At 47.5% G+C, this 22,899-nt stretch overlaps 1 protein-coding gene across 1 annotated transcript in view; it reads right to left on the reverse strand.

Moving 5' to 3' along the window:
* LOC146789954 (ankyrin repeat and SOCS box protein 10-like) overlaps window positions 1-22,899 on the reverse strand; it is a 504,959-nt gene that overhangs the window by 29,684 nt on the left and 452,376 nt on the right. Inside the window, exon 4 of the mRNA XM_085628264.1 lies at window positions 179-292. Coding sequence (XP_085484390.1) covers window positions 179-292 — 114 coding nt within the window. The remainder of the gene's footprint in view (window positions 1-178; window positions 293-22,899) is intronic.

The raw sequence follows: 22,899 nt of genomic DNA on the forward strand, positions 1-22,899 counted from the left end.
CTGATACTGACATGCAAAGGGTTATTTATTGTCCCAGGTGTTTGAGCTTGGGTGCTTGTTAAACTCAAGAGGAATACTGGTACATGTCAAATGATTCCCCTCATTATTATTATATATTAGCAGCAAAACCGGATAGACAGGTAAATGATTTGATGACTAGGAAAGTATGTAACTTCACCTGCTGAATCTCCAGCGGGACGGCATCCACCCAGTCCTCTGTCACCCGCACTCGGTCGTAAGTGTTCATCAAGGCTTCGATGGTACGCGGCGATGAACAGCAGTACGTCAGTACCTGCAAAAGGAGTAAAACAAGGTAATTTTACGCGCTGCTGACACCTGGTGGACGGGGAGAGCAACGGCACACGAGACAGGTTCGAAAACGTTTGAGTAAATCAATATTTGTTGATGAAAGAGGTTTCCACACGAGCACACAGCATCAGCTGGCCGCTTCGGAGAGTTGGGTGTAGCAGCAGAGTATACGTGGGAGACAGAGAACTGAATTCTAGAGTTTGGATTCCAGTTGATAGGAATAGTGGGCCCCTACGTCACGTGACATTCCTTCGTTTCCTCTTTCGAGTGGCATTGCTTAGTCGAAAAGCAGCATAGCTGTTTTAATGGTCTATTTTCTGCAATGCGCCATCAAAAATAGAACCAGTCTACGCATTACCCTGTCCTTTGGTAAACGCCTCTCAACACAGTGTACGTGGCAGCTTTACATTGGTAATGTAGATAGAGCTGCGCTAAACTACTCCCTGTTATGCTGTTTGGGGGATTTTATGAAGCATAATGTACTCCCTCGAAAAGGTTTCTTGAGGCTGCAAAGGAAACAAGCATTGGCATAGCCAATAGGTCTCGCTTTTTGGACCTTAAAAGTATTTAGTTATGCAGCACAATATCCTTGGTGCAACAACATCAACTGTTGCATTGCTAAATACTTATAAAGGCCCCAAAGGCGAGACCTATTGGCTATGCCAATGCTTGTTTTAGGAGGTCCTGATCCACTTTGCTGCTCTTTGTGGTGTGGAACTCTGGCCCAGTGGTCTGTGCTGGGAATACTTGCTAAGAGACTAATCACAAGGAGGTGGAAAGCTACTAGGCCACCAACAATAGAGGCATGGAAAGAGGAAGTAGAGCAGTGGAGTCTAGCGGAGAGCACAGCAATACGCAAGGAGGAACAGCGAGGGCTTCGAAAAATACCTATAGCCATGACCTGGGATATGCTGCTGGAGTCCTTTAAATCATGGGACCGGATCACACAAACGACAGTCGACCCGGCAGACACTACAGCATAGATAGGGTCGCTGGTCGCTTGTGCAGTTAACACGCCACATCATAACCATTACGCGGCCCAAGGAAGTGGAAATGAGACACACAGATAGAATGAGTACCTTGATCCGGGAATTAGAAGTGCAAAAGTGAAAATATTCATTGTAAATGCTGCCTGTCAATGAGTACTATAATACTTTCTTTCTCTCAACCAGTGTGGATGCCAACTGTGATGCCCAGTTAGTTAACTTTGGGAGAGGGAGGGAGTTGGGTTGTTTTATTGGGCGTGATGAACACATGGACCTCCTGTTACAACTCTCATATAGGATAAACAAATGGCGTGTGGAGACGTAACACAAGTCTGACATTACGTAAATGTATGATCGAGCCAGAACTGGCAATGGTATAACAACATGGCAACTGTACTTCTTACAATGTGATTATTATACATGTATGCTCATAAATCGAAACAGGTGCTAATTGTACAAGCAAGATTACTTATAAAACTCAATAAAGTTGGTTAAAAAAAAAATGGTTAGCTATCAGCCAAAATTAGAACACAATTAGGCGCAAGCAGAGACAGAGCTATATATAAAGGCCGACAATTGGTGGAATGCCTCACCACATCTCTGTTAGTTTTAGTTTAGTGGTTCAGCTCACCGTTTTATCATTTAGGATGAAAAAAGAATAAGAGACCAAGGAAAAAGAATGGGAGATTCTCGAAGGAGAAGCTTTTAAAGACACTCGTTTATACGGAGAGAACTTTGAATAAAATACACGAGCTAGTACAGTATAGAACAATACTGAAAAATTCACTGAATATATAAACGCAATGATGGGAAAATGCAAAAAAATGCTAAAAACAAAACAAAACAAAAAAAACTTCACTCTTGGTTCAAAACGGTCTCACTAAGAGCTACCCATCCTTCATTCTATACCTGTTTGTGGTCCAGCTCCCAGTTTCACTTCGGATAAATGCGGTTTGTGTCATTTTAAACGGAAATTAATTTGGAAACATTAGACATTGTTTGAGGACTCTTGCACCGGTAGAGACAGAGCAAATTCAGACTGCAAACAGCTCTGGGTACTGCCACAAGGTGGCAGTAAGTTACCACAAGTTGAGGAAGCAAGAGCTTAGGTGCATAGCCCTTCGGTAACAAGATATATATTAAAATAACATTGTGATTTGGCCATCCCTTTTCAGTTTCTAATAAGTTGCACGGTACGGCATCCACAGCAGAAAAGTTTACATCACCGCCCACTGAAACACCCAGTTGCTCAGATCCTTTTTTCGGATACCAAGTATGCCACAGCATCTGAGAAAGCTCATTTGGGTAATGCTCCCGCTGCGATTATATTTTGGTAAAACAAAGTCTTGTATTTAAATTCTGGTATGGCCTACTCTGCCCTACATGTTCCCGAGATCGAGAAAAAAATGCTGTCAAGCTCTGTAAGTACATGGGATATTTATGGTGCTATAAACAATCTACCTTCCAATCGCTATTTAAACAACAAGCATTGGCGCGCTCTGTGGTGGGGGAGGGGCATGCGCTGGTCTGGAGAGCAAGCGAGAGGAAAGCCAGATGGCGCCTGATCGCGAGGAAAGCCAGATGGCGGCTGTGCGCGTGCACGCGCGCGTAACAGCAGGCCTTAGGCCACAAGCAAAAGCCTGTGGTCGCATTTCTAAAGCCCCCACTCACTAAATGTGTCGCCAGACCAGAGCATGCACTGGCTCAGGCGAGACCTAAAAACACCAGCTTACATCTTCAAGCATAGTGCCTGAGAACAAGTGTCTGAGAACTATAATCTTTAAAACTCTGAAAAGATTAGTGGTTTTCTTAAATTACATTTTACCAGCATGTAGGATACAAGTAATTAGCATCCACTGTCTTTAATTGATGCTCTGCAAATGTGCCACTTTGATGCGGTCTCCATTCATAAAATCTTAATATGAGTAACTGAATACAATACTATTTCTGTTCACCAAAAAAACATCCCACTTAAAAATTATACTAAAGTGTGTTTTTATGGTGCTTACTTTAACAGGCGCACTGCCTTGACAAGCTGTAAATTAGCTAAATTATTATGCAACTCACTCGAAATTGTGTGTTTAACATCCTAAAGAAGGATGAAAACCGAAATCAGCCCTGCCGGATTTGAAACTGCAGGTTTCACTCCAAATTTCTGTAGCAGGTTCATTAAAGAGTCTATGGAGACGTCGAGGCTTTTGAAGTTCTAAACCTGTGCGTTAGGTGAATAGTTTTTTATTCGCGCATTTTCACAGTTCTGGATGTTTGAAAATAAAACAATTTTAAATGAAAAGAAGGAAAGATTTCTCGGCGCCTTGACTGCCCCCTGCTCTAATCAACCTGCAAATCACCAGTGTCCTAAAAAGCCAGCCTTACAAGTTAGAGAAAGTCGGTAAGGTTAAGTTTGGGCAACTCGTAAATCAAAGATGTAACTTACAGCGCTTCGATGCCGCACACACCTAACAGTCTGCACTAGATTAAAATACAGCTGGGAATCTTTGAATATCTGATGTCAGTACATTTTGTACACAACTGTTCCACCATCTGTGACACAGCTTACAAGGTGCAGGACTTGTCACACGCATGCGCTGTTGCAATTTACGAGCATGCTTGACTGCAGGCTATATTAAGAATCTAGGCTTCATATAGGAGACCAGTGGCTTGCCTCATTGTTCAGTAATAGCAGTGCCATCAGGCCGGGGGCAGGAATGTTTCTCGGTTCATGTTTAAAAACTCTAATTTTTAGTGGATACTTCTCAATGCAAAGATATAATCTGATGTGCTAAATTAAAACACTTCCGCCAGTTAAAGAAAAACACATTTTTTTTAAATTTTGAACACACATTATCAAGTTTTTACACGTTTGTTGCATGATTTTCGTGCCAAACATGTCCAGGGCCCTGGTCGTTCTCGAGCTCTTAGAGCCAAAGCTGACCCTTGGCTCGTGACCCTTTGCTCTGCTCTCTGTTCATTTATTCACTTGCCCGTCTCAACCTGCAGCGCAAGTAAGTTGTTTCCTTTATGGAGAACCTACATCTGTCCCCCAATTTAACTAAGTCATACATCATGGAAGTGGGGAAAAAACGATGTTTACTCGATTGGTTCCCATCACCTGGGAAAGGTGCACTCCTTTTCTTATTTGGGGATATTATTTGACAGTCGTCTTAATTTTAAGACCCTTGTAGAAGAGAAATGCCGCACACTAGTGAGCAGCTCTGGGTCGATCATGAACTTTGCACGAAGGTTGGGCCATTGGTCCCCAGAGCAAATACTGAGATTATACAGCTCTAAATGTTGTGCCAAAATTCTTTATGGAAGCGAGGTATGGGGTTTTCTTGACACACAGCATCTGCAGACTGAGGAAAACAAGTACCTCTGGCGTCTACTGAAAGTGCCTCAGAGCACACCGTCTTACATAATTCACGAAGAACTGGGTGTCAGTTTTGTCAGAGATAGGCTGGAAGCCAAACCCTTAACCTGCTGGGCCAAAATAAGGGCAAATACAGAGGCCTCATTTAGTAAGCAGATTATAACACTCTGACTTGCCCGTGACCGGGGGCTGAACATCCCATGGCTTAAGTATGTAAAGGAGACTTTAGAAGCCATAGGATGCGCAGATCTTTTTAATAACCCCATTAAAATGTCAGTGCAAGACTTTGGTGCAGGCCCGGTTCCAGAAGCATGGTATATCCCTCAGGGAAGATAGGGAACTGGTTAAACAGTCAGTTAGAGAACACCTCCTGACTAAATCATGTTTGGGTATTGAGCCCTATTTATCTTATTTCCATAATGCCCATAATAGATTTATAATGACACGGTTTAGACTCAATCTATTGCACCACATACTAGCCGATCCGTCAGGATACACCCCGTACATAGAGTTGAAGGGTCCGTGTGGCTGCGACCATTGGTCTCCTCAGAATACCCTTCACTTTGTTTTATTATGCCCTTTTTATTCACTACCTAGGAGTATGTTTTTAAAAAGTATTTTAAGGACTTCTAGATTTAAACATGCAAAGGTGGCCCTGTTATTTTTAAAATTGTCTACAGACACATTAACCCTGTCCTGCACTGTAAACTTTTTAAGGGCAGCCATCAGACTCAGAAATACAAGAGGTACCAGATGAACAAATGTGGCTTGTAATACCAGTTTTTAAAAGGCACCAAAAAAAAAAAAAGAATGAATTTGAAGAGAGGAAGGTTCTTTTAATTGTGATGGGAGCGAATATATATCAATTCTAAGCTGTCAAACTACTATGTTCCTCTCTTAATTTTGATGTTTATTATATGTACTTTTGTGGCCCGCGATGTTATCCTCTCATTGGTCTTTAATATGAATTTCATGTGATAAGGGGTTTCCCCTCATGGAAGGATCGAACATGTATCATTTTAAGCTGTTGACTGTTTTGTTTTTATATTATGATGTATTTGATCTGCACTTTTATGGTATTTTTTTATACCAAATAAAGTATTATTATTATTATAAGTTGCATACATACAGTTGAGTTTTTCTGAATACCAAACTGTAGTAGGCCTTATGTGGCGATTATGATAAGGGTTGGTTTGGGGTCACAATTGGGCCCGGGCAGCCCAAAAAAGTGACCCACATTCGCAGATCGCAACATTTCGCGACACACTGCTTAGTTAGGATAATGGAGATAAATATTGTTAAACATTTACAGTAATTAAAGTGTTTAGGGCTTATAGGTCCAGTACTTTAATTGAAAATTAAGATTCAAATGGAAAAATATACATTGGGAGCTCAGAAGTATGAAAAATACTAGGAACTCATGGTAAATACATTTTTTAACCCCGAGTTTGCTGTGGATGGTTTCATTAATGTCCACTGGGAAACTGGACATGGCACAGGCCTAGCCTGCCTTTAACACTCACCCTAGGCTTTTCAGATATTCACTTTATTTTATGCAGCACTTAAGATGAGGCCCATCAATGCTCTGAGACTGGTGAAAAGTGCATCTGTTTTTTTTACCTGCTGCTAGCATCACACAGAACTTTCCGACAAATGGATGATGCTAGTGTGTAAATGCAAAAATAAGGGGGAAAAATGTCACTTTCCCCACATACTGGCAGTTTTATATAGCACGAAATCGGGCCGGAGACATCGGAGTGCTTTCCATGAGCACCAGATAACATTACAGACGGTCAGATTATTTTTTGGGGCCCAGATGTTGAGCCGATGCTGGGACTCAAACCCAGTTTCCTAGTTTCAAATGGGTTAAGGCCATAACCTCTCGCCCTCGACTGCGGTAATTGATTTCTGGAAGGCAAAGCATAAGAGCAGATACTCATTTATCCCTGCCTGTTCCATGCAGGGAAGGAGACAAAAATAATTGAAGAGCCGCCCCCCACACTTGCTCCTGGCCTCTCCCCTGCTGCAGGTCCCTGCAAAGCAAGTGCTGATGACTTCACATCAGCAGCTCCTTGGGGGCTCTGTCACACCTGGAGGGAGGGGCATATCTCATGCTGGGAGCAGCCATTGTCATTCTGACTCTCTCAGGGCCGCAGCCTGACCTTAATGTGCATGGCGTCAAGGTGCTTAGATGTATGTAAAGGCTTTAACAGCCATTGATGTTGTGTCCTTTCAGTGGAGACCAAGAAGGCACAAAAAACGGCCCACCAAAGGGCCTACACCACAGGCCAATCGGAGGCTGATTAAGTTCAATAATAGGTTTCTGGGGCTTTGAGGGAGGGTCGTCCTGCTGCATCATAGATCCTTTAAATCAATACTGATGCGTCACAACTTCCGGTCAGAGGCTCCTTATCTCGCTTTGCATTTTCCTGCTTTGCGCTGCGGTCGTCTTTTTCCCTCAACATTGGGGTACGTGCTTTTAGATAGAGGGGACCCGGAAACAGTAGATAACGAGGATCCGCGCAGGCCCTCATCGTCGTCCACAGGAACCACTGATGTGCTGTATCTGAGAGGATGGCGCTATCATCTAACCTTGGCTGGGCGACGACGGTGCTGTCAGTGCTATGTCACCGTCAGGTGCCAGGCGCTATATCGGCCGCAATCGCACACCAGATGTCTGGTATCTGGCCCGTCTCCCTCCAGGAAACAGAACAGCACCCTACAACTGTAAACGCGCTTATGCAGGAGAACAGCCCGGGTGAGTGCGGTAGAATAGATATGTAAAGGCATGCAACGCGGCCCTGCTCATGCAAGAATCCTCAGGGCAGTAATGTTCCAGACCACGATGAATGAGGAAGCGAGAACTGGTGAAAAAGTTTGCCAGCCATGGCGCCCTCCTCTACCACCGCAGCATGGCAGAACTTGTTCCCTGCTTAACACATTCCCGCCGCGGTCACCTTAGTTCACATGTTGAAAAAAGTCCATTGGGCGGGCAGCACCAACTAGGGCCCAGTCGCTCTCTCTCTCACCAATGAACTGTAAGTCCTGCACATGTTAAATTGTCCTTACACGACAGGACTGTGCCCCAGGGATATGGGAAGATGGCAGACTTGAGGCGTGATGCCTCAAACAGAGTCGAAAATGGGCAAAATCTCTCCCAAAACTTCCCTTTTTTGAGGTCCTGCAAAAGGGAAGCCCTCCTTAGATGTCTGCAGTGATCCCATTGTATATGGCGGCTGCCCAGGGCATATTCCTGTGCATTTACTGGTGTAAACAAAGAGACGTGATCTTAAAACTGTTGGAGACACCCCCCCTTTGTCCCCACCTCCAGCATTTATATAAGGGATGGCTGTACAAAGAATGCTGTTCCCAGAGGGGTTTGCTCCTTCAGTAGATGGGCCATTGCAGAGCTCACTCGATCGATGCTGTGAAGCTGCTCCTTGCATCTATTAAAGAAAGGAAATAGTCCCAAACCCCCTCTTTAATTGCGGCCAATTCATGCCTTTTGTCCACTGAGTGGGTGTGGGAAAAACAGCTCAGCAGGACATCCCCACCTCGGGCCAGCGCCAAAACCAGGGATTAATCTGCAAGGCCACTACACCTGTGGGACAAGAGATACACCAATGTATGGCATCATTCCAAATCTATTTAGAAAGAAATGTGATTTGAAAATAACCAAAAACAAGCACAAGCGCGCGCGCCTCACGCGGCAGCAGGGGCAGGGGAGAGAGGAGGGGTCCTGCGCGATTCCCTTGCGGGAGCGAGCAGCAAGGTGCGATAATTGATAACATATGGCACCAGCTGCTCGCTCCCGCAAGTGAATCGCCAGACGTGCACGCGTTGCCATTGGAAGCAATGCAACGCGTGCACGTTTTTGCCAGGAAAGCTGTGCCGATTACTAAAGGTCTCTTTCCTACGCGGCGCATGCGCGCTGCATAGGCGAGACCTAAAAAGTACAGCTGCTAAAAAGGTGATGGAAAAGGCTTACGGTGTAAAATGCAATGTCTTCAGCTGTTTACACATTTTCAGAAGGGATGAATCATTGCTGTTATGCAAAGGAATTTCATTTCATGCCTCAGTGCCTCGGACTTTAAATGTTTTGCCACCACATTTGTTCAAGCGAAATTTGGTAACAAGAGATCGCATTGGTCAGTTTATTTTGATGTTATTCTAAAAAAATGTTTGCTCAATCTACTCAAAAAGATATTTTTTGTCTATAAAAACATGATCAAATATCCTAAGTTATTACAGAGTCTATGTTGTAGTATTCAGAATATAAAGCAACTTTGCAATATGATTTTCGGTCAGCCCGGATAGAGAATACTGCGAAAATCCATACTATATTGAACAAATGCATTGAGGTGCCTCAACTGCTTGGAGAATCAAGTGTAGAGTCTTTCCTTGAATCCTCACGAGACTATGGTTATTATAAACATGCATATAAAAAGTAATAAGGTAGAACTGAAAGAAATCAGCCAAAGGATAACAATAAAGATTAAAAAGAGAGGGGAAAGGGCGGAGTCCTGTCGTACTCCCCAAATCATCAACTTTTGCTAAATAGTAAAAGATGCAAGTTGTACAAATTACATACTGTTACCGAGATCAGATTTTATCCATCTCACTCGTGTGTCTCCACTAGTTTGGCATCTTCCCCCCAACCTTGAGATTCTGCCATATAGATTAGCCACCAGTGAATCCACTTTACAGGATGTGGCATTTTTGAATCCCAACTTACAGAAAGAGCAGAATGATCACCATATTCAGATCCTTCCACTCTCTTCAAAAAGATCCATAGTCAACAGGGTGTGGCTTGGACGGAGGAGCCCATGGCTACCTAGCTCCGTCTCTCCTCACAGCGCGGTATATAATGGTAGAATGCCGTGAAACCAGGCTTTCCAAGACCAGCAGCACCGGAGAATAGGACGGATCACTATGTCGGAAGGGATACTGACATAGCCTCCGAAGTTGGAAGGCTGACAGGCTTCCCCAAAAGGAGGTTTTCATTAAACTCTCCTCACCACTGCGATACCCGCCTTCTCAAAATGGCAGGCCATGGGACAGATCTGAGATCGGAACGAAGATAGGCACAGTGAAATGATTATGCACATGTCTGCACTTTGTCTATGATCAAATCCAAAAATAGGGACACTGTTCCAAAGAGATATAGAGAAAAACTCTACGTTCTGAACAGGATTTGGGGACAGTCAACAAGATTGTTTCTTGTCGCCCTCACACATGCCTGGGGATATCAGACTTCATCATCGGGCAGGTGCTCCTTGTCACACCGGCGCTGCAATGCCCTACGGGTCCCCCGATGGTTCACTTTAACAGAGATATTACTATACTGATATGTTAATTAAGTTGCTGTGCCTCTTTTTGCTTCCTCTTATGACAGAGGAATATAGTCTCAAATAGCACATTTGAGGTCTGAAACTACACCGGAAGATATCCTTCTGATGAAAGAAGGTGTCAGGTCCCTGAATGTTAGATGCCAGACGCACGCACGCAGGAAGGAGGGGCCGAAGGAGCCGCTGGAGCGGCCAGGGATCAACCCACAGCTTCACTAGGTCTCTGTTTTTCTGCCCCCCACAGTCCCCCGCTAAGCACTGTTTGTTTCCTGCTCCCCATGGCCCCCCCTAAGCACTGTAACCGGCCGAGGGAATCAGCGATATCCTCACCGTAGGAATCTCACCGCGAGCCTGTGGCCACAGGTTTGCTGGCCTGGTTTTCATCTAGTGTTTGCCTGTGAGCGTCCGTGTGCCTGGATCCACCCGTGAGTGCCAGTGCAGCCGCCCTTAGATGGCGGCCGCTGAGAGCGTGCCCCAGCCAGTTGCGGAGGCGGCCCGGTTAGTTCCAGGTGCAGCCTAGCGCCTGCCTGTTGAGCCCTACTCGCCCCTGGACTACATTTTTTCTACTGCTGTAACGACAACATCGTTAGCAGTAACATAACATTACAGACGGTCAGATTATTTTTTGGGGCCCAGATGTTGAGCCGATGCTGGGACTCAAACCCAGTTTCCTAGTTTCAAATGGGTTAAGGCCATAACCTCTCGCCCTCGACTGCGGTAATTGATTTCTGGAAGGCAAAGCATAAGAGCAGATACTCATTTATCCCTGCCTGTTCCATGCAGGGAAGGAGACAAAAATAATTGAAGAGCCGCCCCCACACTTGCTCCTGGCCTCTCCCCTGCTGCAGGTCCCTGCAAAGCAAGTGCTGATGACTTCACATCAGCAGCTCCTTGGGGGCTCTGTCACACCTGGAGGGAGGGGCATATCTCATGCTGGGAGCAGCCATTGTCCTTATGACTCTCTCAGGGCCGCAGCCTGACCTTAATGTGCATGGCGTCAAGGTGCTTAGATGTATGTAAAGGCTTTAACAGCCATTGATGTTGTGTCCTTTCAGTGGAGACCAAGAAGGCACAAAAAACGGCCCACCAAAGGGCCTACACCACAGGCCAATCGGAGGCTGATTAAGTTCAATAATAGGTTTCTGGGGCTTTGAGGGAGGGTCGTCCTGCTGCATCATAGATCCTTTAAATCAATACTGATGCGTCACAACTTCCGGTCAGAGGCTCCTTATCTCGCTTTGCATTTTCCTGCTTTGCGCTGCGGTCGTCTTTTTCCCTCAACATTGGGGTACGTGCTTTTAGATAGAGGGGACCCGGAAACAGTAGATAACGAGGATCCGCGCAGGCCCTCATCGTCGTCCACAGGAACCACTGATGTGCTGTATCTGAGAGGATGGCGCTATCATCTAACCTTGGCTGGGCGACGACGGTGCTGTCAGTGCTATGTCACCGTCAGGTGCCAGGCGCTATATCGGCCGCAATCGCACACCAGATGTCTGGTATCTGGCCCGTCTCCCTCCAGGAAACAGAACAGCACCCTACAACTGTAAACGCGCTTATGCAGGAGAACAGCCCGGGTGAGTGCGGTAGAATAGATATGTAAAGGCATGCAACGCGGCCCTGCTCATGCAAGAATCCTCAGGGCAGTAATGTTCCAGACCACGATGAATGAGGAAGCGAGAACTGGTGAAAAAGTTTGCCAGCCATGGCGCCCTCCTCTACCACCGCAGCATGGCAGAACTTGTTCCCTGCTTAACACATTCCCGCCGCGGTCACCTTAGTTCACATGTTGAAAAAAGTCCATTGGGCGGGCAGCACCAACTAGGGCCCAGTCGCTCTCTCTCTCACCAATGAACTGTAAGTCCTGCACATGTTAAATTGTCCTTACACGACAGGACTGTGCCCCAGGGATATGGGAAGATGGCAGACTTGAGGCGTGATGCCTCAAACAGAGTCGAAAATGGGCAAAATCTCTCCCAAAACTTCCCTTTTTTGAGGTCCTGCAAAAGGGAAGCCCTCCTTAGATGTCTGCAGTGATCCCATTGTATATGGCGGCTGCCCAGGGCATATTCCTGTGCATTTACTGGTGTACACAAAGAGACGTGATCTTAAAACTGTTGGAGACACCCCCCTTTGTCCCCACCTCCAGCATTTATATAAGGGATGGCTGTACAAAGAATGCTGTTCCCAGAGGGGTTTGCTCCTTCAGTAGATGGGCCATTGCAGAGCTCACTCGATCGATGCTGTGAAGCTGCTCCTTGCATCTATTAAAGAAAGGAAATAGTCCCAAACCCCCTCTTTAATTGCGGCCAATTCATGCCTTTTGTCCACTGAGTGGGTGTGGGAAAAACAGCTCAGCAGGACATCCCCACCTCGGGCCAGCGCCAAAACCAGGGATTAATCTGCAAGGCCACTACACCTGTGGGACAAGAGATACACCAATGTATGGCATCATTCCAAATCTATTTAGAAAGAAATGTGATTTGAAAATAACCAAAAACAAGCACAAGCGCGCGCGCCTCACGCGGCAGCAGGGGCAGGGGAGAGAGGAGGGGTCCTGCGCGATTCCCTTGCGGGAGCGAGCAGCAAGGTGCGATAATTGATAACATATGGCACCAGCTGCTCGCTCCCGCAAGTGAATCGCCAGACGTGCACGCGTTGCCATTGGAAGCAATGCAACGCGTGCACGTTTTTGCCAGGAAAGCTGTGCCGATTACTAAAGGTCTCTTTCCTACGCGGCGCATGCGCGCTGCATAGGCGAGACCTAAAAAGTACAGCTGCTAAAAAGGTGATGGAAAAGGCTTACGGTGTAAAATGCAATGTCTTCAGCTGTTTACACATTTTCAGAAGGGATGAATCATTGCTGTTATGCAAAGGAATTTCATTTCATGCCTCAGTGCCTCGGACTTTAAATGTTTTGCCACCACATTTGTTCAAGCGAAATTTGGTAACAAGAGATCGCATTGGTCAGTTTATTTTGATGTTATTCTAAAAAAATGTTTGCTCAATCTACTCAAAAAGATATTTTTTGTCTATAAAAACATGATCAAATATCCTAAGTTATTACAGAGTCTATGTTGTAGTATTCAGAATATAAAGCAACTTTGCAATATGATTTTCGGTCAGCCCGGATAGAGAATACTGCGAAAATCCATACTATATTGAACAAATGCATTGAGGTGCCTCAACTGCTTGGAGAATCAAGTGTAGAGTCTTTCCTTGAATCCTCACGAGACTATGGTTATTATAAACATGCATATAAAAAGTAATAAGGTAGAACTGAAAGAAATCAGCCAAAGGATAACAATAAAGATTAAAAAGAGAGGGGAAAGGGCGGAGTCCTGTCGTACTCCCCAAATCATCAACTTTTGCTAAATAGTAAAAGATGCAAGTTGTACAAATTACATACTGTTACCGAGATCAGATTTTATCCATCTCACTCGTGTGTCTCCACTAGTTTGGCATCTTCCCCCCAACCTTGAGATTCTGCCATATAGATTAGCCACCAGTGAATCCACTTTACAGGATGTGGCATTTTTGAATCCCAACTTACAGAAAGAGCAGAATGATCACCATATTCAGATCCTTCCACTCTCTTCAAAAAGATCCATAGTCAACAGGGTGTGGCTTGGACGGAGGAGCCCATGGCTACCTAGCTCCGTCTCTCCTCACAGCGCGGTATATAATGGTAGAATGCCGTGAAACCAGGCTTTCCAAGACCAGCAGCACCGGAGAATAGGACGGATCACTATGTCGGAATGGATACTGACATAGCCTCCGAAGTTGGAAGGCTGACAGGCTTCCCCAAAAGGAGGTTTTCATTAAACTCTCCTCACCACTGCGATACCCGCCTTCTCAAAATGGCAGGCCATGGGACAGATCTGAGATCGGAACGAAGATAGGCACAGTGAAATGATTATGCACATGTCTGCACTTTGTCTATGATCAAATCCAAAAATAGGGACACTGTTCCAAAGAGATATAGAGAAAAACTCTACGTTCTGAACAGGATTTGGGGACAGTCAACAAGATTGTTTCTTGTCGCCCTCACACATGCCTGGGGATATCAGACTTCATCATCGGGCAGGTGCTCCTTGTCACACCGGCGCTGCAATGCCCTACGGGTCCCCCGATGGTTCACTTTAACAGAGATATTACTATACTGATATGTTAATTAAGTTGCTGTGCCTCTTTTTGCTTCCTCTTATGACAGAGGAATATAGTCTCAAATAGCACATTTGAGGTCTGAAACTACACCGGAAGATATCCTTCTGATGAAAGAAGGTGTCAGGTCCCTGAATGTTAGATGCCAGACGCACGCACGCAGGAAGGAGGGGCCGAAGGAGCCGCTGGAGCGGCCAGGGATCAACCCACAGCTTCACTAGGTCTCTGTTTTTCTGCCCCCCACAGTCCCCGCTAAGCACTGTTTGTTTCCTGCTCCCCATGGCCCCCCCTAAGCACTGTAACCGGCCGAGGGAATCAGCGATATCCTCACCGTAGGAATCTCACCGCGAGCCTGCGGCCACAGGTTTGCTGGCCTGGTTTTCATCTAGTGTTTGCCTGTGAGCGTCCGTGTGCCTGGATCCACCCGTGAGTGCCAGTGCAGCCGCCCTTAGATGGCGGCCGCTGAGAGCGTGCCCCAGCCAGTTGCGGAGGCGGCCCGGTTAGTTCCAGGTGCAGCCTAGCGCCTGCCTGTTGAGCCCTACTCGCCCCTGGACTACATTTTTTCTACTGCTGTAACGACAACATCGTTAGCAGTGCTCCAACTGGCCAGCTCCACTCCGTCCTGCTCTGTACTCCTCTTAGAGGTAAGCCGGTCCGACACCCTGGCTCCCTTTTCCCCCTGGTCTTTGTCCCCACAGTGCACCTAGAGGCTGGAGCTAAGGCAGGGGAGGGACTAGGGAGTGAAGGGGCGAGATCAGGCTGGAGAGTGCGAGTAGATGGCAGGGGGGGTAGACAGCAAGGACTGTTAGAGACAGGTAGCCTTCCCCATCCACGCCCGATTTTTGCTCAGGACTCTTTCCTCTATAGAGACCAATTCCTTTTCTAAAGTCAATCCAGTCAATGAAAGAACGGTACACTCTCTGCACAAACTTGGCAACCCAGCTTAACGATAAAGTAAAAGTCATTTAGACATCCAACTTTTCTCTTCTCCTTCCTTTCCTCACAATGGCCTACAAGAAATTAAGATCAAGAGCGATTCACATCAACGGACTGGGTACACAACAATCAATGCGAAAGAGCTCTGGCAAGGCGGCCCACATAGGACTTTTTCACGGGAACGCTGAAATAACACATTTTTCACAAAAACACCTAAAATAGATCAAGTAAAATCAGGAATCGAACAGGAAAAAGTGCAGAAAGTAGGAGAAGACAAAGTAGTGGATATGAGCATTCCTCCACAAAGCAACAAAGGTTACGCTGGAGAATTGATAACCGACTTTACAAATTCAGCACCAGCAAAAACTGATGAACACCAAGGGCGTCCTGACTCACCTCTTAGTCCAGTTGACTCTAAGACTCATCAAATTTCAGAAACAGATTTCACCTTACCAGACAAAAACTTAAACAGCACTCTTTTTCGTCAGGGTGCCAAAACAACAACGGAGTCACTGCAATTACACAACAGTTCTCCACTAAAAATACCTGACTTAGCAAGGAACCTTTCTCATTCACCGGAATTTCTGTTGTTTAATATCACGTAATCTCTCAACGGACAAACCCCTTTTTCTGGTTCTCCATTCACTCTCCAAAGAATCTTAGAATCAGTACTGTCTCTCTTAGGGAATATAATGGAAAATTCCAACCAGATTTTGGAAACACCAACAGGTATGCTGCAATACCTAGTGGACAAAAAAGGAAACAACAACTTAAATATCAAATATCACTAACACAAGGAGAAGAAAACATTGCTTAAAAACAACATTTACCTAAAGATACCTAATAATTGACGATTTACATCCGCCAAAGAACAAATGGCGACCCAAACGGGCCAGACTATACAAAAAGGAAAAAAGAAGTTCAAGAACGATAAAAAAATTCTCTCAGAAATGTATTCAAAGAACCAAACATCGCTAAAGAACAACATAAGGCTATTTCCTATTACCCAATTTCTAACCAGCGCAGACCTATGGATCCATTCAACGATCATCTTACAAGTAAAGAAGAAACACTAAAATTGAAACCTCAGTTGCAGACCTGCCTGACCCGGTGTCAGTAAGAAAGGAAAAGAGAAATAACAACATATAGGACAAAGAATAGAGCAATAAAAAGATTCTCAAAACAGAAGGCCCAGAAGCAAAAATTTCCAAATCTTTTATCTCTCGAACAGAAAACCCCAGAAAAAGAGCTACCTATAAAATCTTTAACAAATCCATATAACAACAGCCATCGTCACTCAATAATTAAAGCAAGAGAGAATTATAAACAACTAAATCCTCTGGCCCCAAGCTTTGCCATGGCTTTAAATGACAATTAACTATCTTTACTGTCTCTTGTTCAATTGACCGAGCAGATCTGAGGACACAATTCCACAGGAACAGCAGGTACAATCTTGCTTTTTAGAAATCGACGACTTATTCCCTACAGGAAACAATCCACTAAACCGAGGGAGTATAGCGAATCTCATCCGTAAGATCCATCCGCTACAGTCACTAACAAGCTCAGAAATAAAACTAGTGGCCTTCCTAATGAGGTCAAAAACCACGGTGGCCATTGTCGAATTTTGGTCTCATGTGATTCTAAAAGAAAGCGAGATCCTCCATAAAAATGGATATGATGTCGCAGTTGTAAACAACAAAGAAAATCAAACGCAGGAAAAATCCAAGGAAAACAACAAAATGAAAATCCATCACTATGACCAATTATCCAGCGGCACCAAAAATCTTGTCAGAATCACCAACGAAAACTTAACCAACTCGATAAAGAATGGAGAAAGACAGATCTGGAATAAAAACGCAGTCAAAAAGGGGATAACACCTAAAGAAAAATCACTAGACCGGGATCTCGGAGAACCTAAACAGCCACAAACAAGCTTGAGCATCGCGTCCTGGAATATAGCAGGGAAAAATCCGGAGAAACTTGAACTAATTCTGGAAAACACTCGGGCAATGGTGGCTCTACAAGAAACCTGGACAACAAAAACCTTTGACCAAAATGATTACTTTGTATACGACGTTCCAGCAGAACCTGTTAGCCGGGGTCATGCTAAAGGCGGACTTTTACGTGAAGATTTCTATTGGGATCCAGAAGTCATCACTATACGTCTGACAAACATACAATGTATTAAGGTTTCACACTGGAATGAAAATATGGACATTTTGCAAGATTTAAAAATGTTTAATGTTTACATCCCTCCAGGCTCCAAAAAGGATGCTCTTATGATCGAAATATTTGTGGAAATAAAAAAGGTGGTTGAAGGAAAAGGATTGCCCTCCGTTTTCTAACAGGAGACTTTAACGGGAAAATCTCCAATGTTCTCTTAGAAAAATGGGAATACGGTAAACAAGAGGAAGCTCTGTCAATTCCAATACCACTATTTCCCCCAGGGATAAAAGCAGATTATCACGGGAAAATATTACTTACCTCTCTTCCAGCACTAAATGGAGTTAACCTAAATAGATGTATAGAAGGAGATATTCCCGCTGCCTGCACGAGAAAATGTAACTTTAGCTCATCGATTTTAGATTACATGATTTTCAGCCAAGATTTATCCAGGAGACTGCTAAAATTGAGCTCCAAATTCACACAGGGAAGGGAGTATGCAAAATTATATCTCAAAACAGGAATAATATTGCAACCTATTTCTCCTTGGTCAATCGCGCATTTCTACAGTACCGTAGTACCGTAGTTGTGAACCAGGTTCAAGGGCGGTTGACAAGGAATTCAATAACAATCAACAACTTAAATTGTACTTGCCAAGCCCGAAGCAGAAAATGGGTGCTACTCCACGTCTAGGAGTAAGGTTTGCATTGGCAAGGAGGCAAGAGATGGAATAGGAAGAATTCCTGAAGTGCAGGTGAGGGCAAGGCGCACCGGGTGAGAGAGCAGGTGAGGTGACAGTAAAGCTTGTGAGGCAAGTTGAAAGAGCGTTAGGCCTCTGAGGGCCGATGGGGACGGGGGTAACTCTTGACGAAGGCTTCTGAGGAGATAAGAGGGGAAGAGAAGAGACTTTTGAGAGGGCGGGCGTGAGGAAGGTGGTTTTAGGGAAGGGTGCCAGAGAAAGGCCACTGAGGAAGTTTAAAAGTAAGGTTCTACAAGAGTGTTTGAGAGGCTTCAGAGACTGACTGTAAGTGTCAGTTCGGGATCAGAGTGCAGGTGATGGAGGGTATGAGACTGGAATTGACGAAGAGGAAAGGTTTTGAGAATGCTGGGGACGAACAGGAAGTACAGTGACTGCTTAAGGTATCTCGGATGGCAGGTAAGGAAGAGGATGGTGACTCGCAGGCCCCGGGAAGTTGAGCATGAGGTTATCTTCTGAGAGAGCAGGTGAGAAGAAGCTAAAGGCTTGATGTAGAAAACAGGCTGTGAAGCAACATTCAGAATGACCGGATGAAAAATAGGAGCAGTTTCTGACTAGTGATGAGGAAAAGGGTAGGGACAAAGTTTCCGAGAATGGAGTTGGGGAAGAGTATTACTTGGTGAGGCGGGGAATCCAGATTAGGAATCTGGTGTTCACATAGCACAATAAATGACGTCGTGCATGCAGAAATCCACTCGAAAGCCAGCTCTTGAAACGTTTTTGAAAACGCAACGGACCTCAAAACTTTGATCTTAAATATCAGCAGCATTCAGACTAAATGAATGCATCAATACAAAAGCACTTGGTCAAAATGAGTCGTTCGCTAAAAAAAGAGGCACAATGTTGCAAGCCCGCGCGAAAGATGGACCCTGCCGAGCAGACTACAAAGTGAAAGTGACCGCGAATGTAAACAAGCTTGCGCGTTGGCCTGCGCTGTGTTTAATGTCCTATTACTTACCGGTAATCTTCATTACTCCTGGTCCCGTAGTCTCGTCCCATTCCTTACAAAGTGGAGATTACTATCTCCGCGACAGAAAAAAGAACAGGAGCATGCTGGGATACCTAACCCATTCCCTCCCGCTGGGAGTACATAAGCGGTACCAGCCCAGCATGCAGCCTGAAAATACCAAGCCAACAACCGGAAGGCCGGCCGCCAGGGAGGGAGGGAGGGAAGTAAGGAATGGGACGAGGACTACGGGACCAGGAGTAATGAAGATTACCGGTAAGTAATAGGACATTACCCCCAGGTCCCTCCGTCCTCGTCCCATTCCATACAAAGTGGAGAATACCAAGCAGAGAACCCGGCCTACCGGAACCCCACCAAAGCCAGGGGCACCAGACCGAGAAAAACGGTCCCCAACAGAAGCAATAGGGAGCCCACAAGAAAAGCAGGCAGGAGAACACAACCAGCCACGCCTCCAACCAAGCCGAAAAGAACCCAGACCCCAAAAGAAGCAGGGGACTAGCAAGAAAGGACCGCAAATGAAAACAAGACCCCCCAGGAAAGCCCGAAGGAGGCCCCGCACTCAGAAGCAAGACCCAAGGGAACCCCCAGAGGGGCAGAAAGAGAAACCACCACCCCGAACCACCAGGGAAAGGTAACCCCGGAGAAGCGGAAGCGCCCCAAAGGAGCAACCCAGCCAGGAAGGACAAACAACCCGGGAGAAAAACCACCAAGGGAGAAGCCCACAGCCCCAGGCAGCACCAAGCAGCTGCACCAAAAGGGACAAAACAGCACATCCAGGCCCAACGCAGAGCGCCCGAGAGCAGGACGCACAGGGAGACACGCCAAAGACCCAGGAAGGAACATAGCAGGGCAAGCCAGAGAGCGAACCCCCCAGAACAGAGAAGAAGGCGACCCACAGCCGGACCAATCCACAAACACCACACCAAGAGGCGAGGGGAAGGAAGAGGAGAACGAAGAGGCACGTCAAACTCAGAAAAACACCGAGCGCGACCAACCACAGGACCAACCCCAACACACCAAGGGAAGACACCCGCAGAGCCTCAAAGACCGAAGAGGAAAGGACAGAAGGCCCAGGCCAAAAGGCAGGAAGACAAGCCGTCAACCCCAGCAGAGACACCGGAAGGCCGCAGCCAAGGCCGCCACGCCGGGAGAAAAAAAACCCGGTCACAGGAACCAGTCAAAGGCCAGGGCCGAGGCAACCAAAGGCAGGAGACACAGGGACACGAACCCAGGAACCCACCCAAGCAAGGCCAGGGAGAGCAACAAGCGCCACCCAAAGCAGACACCACACACGGCCAGCGAACAGCCAGGAGAGAACAACCAAGGGCTGAACACAGAATCGGGGAAACAAACCCCAGAACCGGGAAGGAGAAACCCCCACCAACCAAGAGCCGACCCACCGGTCAGGAGGACACCAAGTAACCACCCAAGGCGAACCCCAAAAAAGGGGCGAAACAGGAACGACCAACAAGGAGGCCAACAGCCCAACAACGCAGGCAGCCCAGAAGACCCAAGAAGCCAACCGGACAACGGACAAGCCAGCCAGCCCGGAGGCCCCAAAAAGGAGCAGCAGAACCCGAAAGGAGAGGCAAAGGGTCAACTGACCCAAACCCAAAAACCCCAACCAAGAAGGGACCAGGGACCGGCACCAAAGCAAGCCAAGCCACCAAGAGAGGAGAAGCAGCCGGGGAACAGAGAGGGAGACCGGCAAGCCACAACTGGTAACCAACACAGAGGCCATAGCACACCAGCCAGGCGCAAAGGAGCAACGCAGGAAAGGACACAGGACCAACCCGGCACCCAGACCAACAGGGCCAGAACCACCGGCCAGCAAGAGGCCAAAAAGAGGCCCAAAAGCACCAGAGAATGAGCGGCAAGGGAAGAACCCAGGCAGGGACCCCGGCAGGGAACCCGCAAAGGAAGGCCCAAAAACAAGGACCGGAGGGAGGAAACACATCAGCACCCCGGAACACCCCCGGCACCCCCAAACCAAAGGACAGGAGCCCGGAGAAACCAAAGGCGCACAACCCCCGGGGGGAGCGGGCACACACCCAAAAAGGGAAGAACAAAGCACGCAGAGCCAGCAAGAGCAACGGCCAGAGACACCACAGGCCGAAAGCAGGCCGCACGGGGGCGAGAAACCCCCAAACCCAAGGAAAAGGCCCACAAGGGGAAACCAGAGCCCCAGGACCCAGGCAAAGCCAACCACCAGCACAAGGCCGAAAAAGAGGAGCGGGGACGCAGCAACGTGGCCCACACACTACGGGAGGCTAGACCACAACCGGCAGTCCCACCAACAAAACCACTGGCCAAGCCCAAGAGAAGGCACGGCGAGGAGGACATCGGGAGCGGCACCCAAAAGCATGAAAGAAGGGCACAGGGCAACCCGAACCCACAAACAGGGAGAGGCACAGAAGCAGTGCACCCAAGAAACAAGGAACCACCCAGGCAGAAGCCAAGGAAGACCCACAACACCTAGCCACCACAGGAGGCAAAAGGAGCGGCAGCGAGAGGCAAACGACCGCAAGCCACAAAGAAGAGACACGAGGGAAAAGGAAACCACAACAGGAAACCAAACCCCATCAGCCAACCCAGCGCACCACAACACAGCACCAGGCAATAGGGAAGAGGCAAGCAGCAACACCAGCCAGAAAGCCCACCAGGAAAGCCCCGGAGCCAACAGCCAACCAAGGCCAAGACCCACCGGAACAGAGGGAAGGCACAACAGCCCCCCCCCCGAAAACCCAAGAAACAGGGAGTCCGGAAGCAACAAGGACCCAGACGCAGGATGCAAGAAGCAACCCAGCCAAACACAAGCAGAGGCCAAGCGCAAAAGTAGAGGAGCCTCAGACGGGGGAACACCGGGGGCCACAGGCCCACCGCCCGACCACAACCAGCACGAAGCACACCCACAGGGAACCTGTCGGGGAAGGAGCCCACCAACCCAGGCAGGAAGATACGCCGGAGGGCAGGAGAGAGCGAACGCAAGGGCACCGGAGTGCCCAGCCGCAACACCAAGACAGGAGCAGGCGCCAGCAGGGAGGGAAGGCCACAGGCCAGGAAACCCCACACGGTGAAGCACAGAGCACCGGACAGGCACAGGGGGGGCAGAAAAACAAGGCACCCCGAGCACGGGCCACACCAACACCCCTGGAAGGACGCAAGAAGCGCCCAGCACCCTGAGCCGCAGGCAGGCACCCAGACAGGCACGCACCAGTCCCGGCTATAAAAGAACAGGCAGGAACCAACAGGGCGGACAGACAGCAGGCCGAAGAATCCGTGCGAACAGACAACCAAGCACCAACCAGGGGGAAACAGAAGCACGCAGGGCAGGAAGGCTGGAAGCCCACAGGACAGAGGAACGAACCAGGACGAACCTCACCAAAAAAGAAATAGCCCAGGGGAGCAGAAGCGAGCACAGGGGAACGGGGGACAGCCACAGCACCCGCCTGCCCCGGCACACCCCCATCAGTGGAAAACAGGGAGCCAAGGCCGCAGGCCAGCACAGCAGAAGAGCGCAGCACATGGAAGAAAGAAAAGCGGCACCCACCAGGGGGACAGGCCAACCCCATAAAACATAGACCGTCCCCCAACCCCTCCACCCAGACGCCATCCAGCAACAAGCGACGAGCAAGCGGAAACAAGGAGTATTAAAGATGTGATTGAAACTTCGCCACCTTATGCCACTTAGTCAGAGGTCGCGGGACTCGAACCCTTGTCCTGTGAGACCCTTTACAACCGTAGGCACAAGACTTACCAATGAGCTATAGCTCCTGGTGACAGGGAACCCAGAACCGGAGGAGGAAGCACCCCCCCCCCCCCCGCAGCACCGGGAAGCAAGGCAGAGACACAGCGCAGAAAGCCACGCAACGCCCCCAACCCAGCAAGCAGGAACAGGG

Source organism: Triturus cristatus, chromosome 10 (assembly GCF_964204655.1).
Source record: "Triturus cristatus chromosome 10, aTriCri1.1, whole genome shotgun sequence".
Lineage (NCBI taxonomy): Eukaryota > Metazoa > Chordata > Amphibia > Caudata > Salamandridae > Triturus > Triturus cristatus.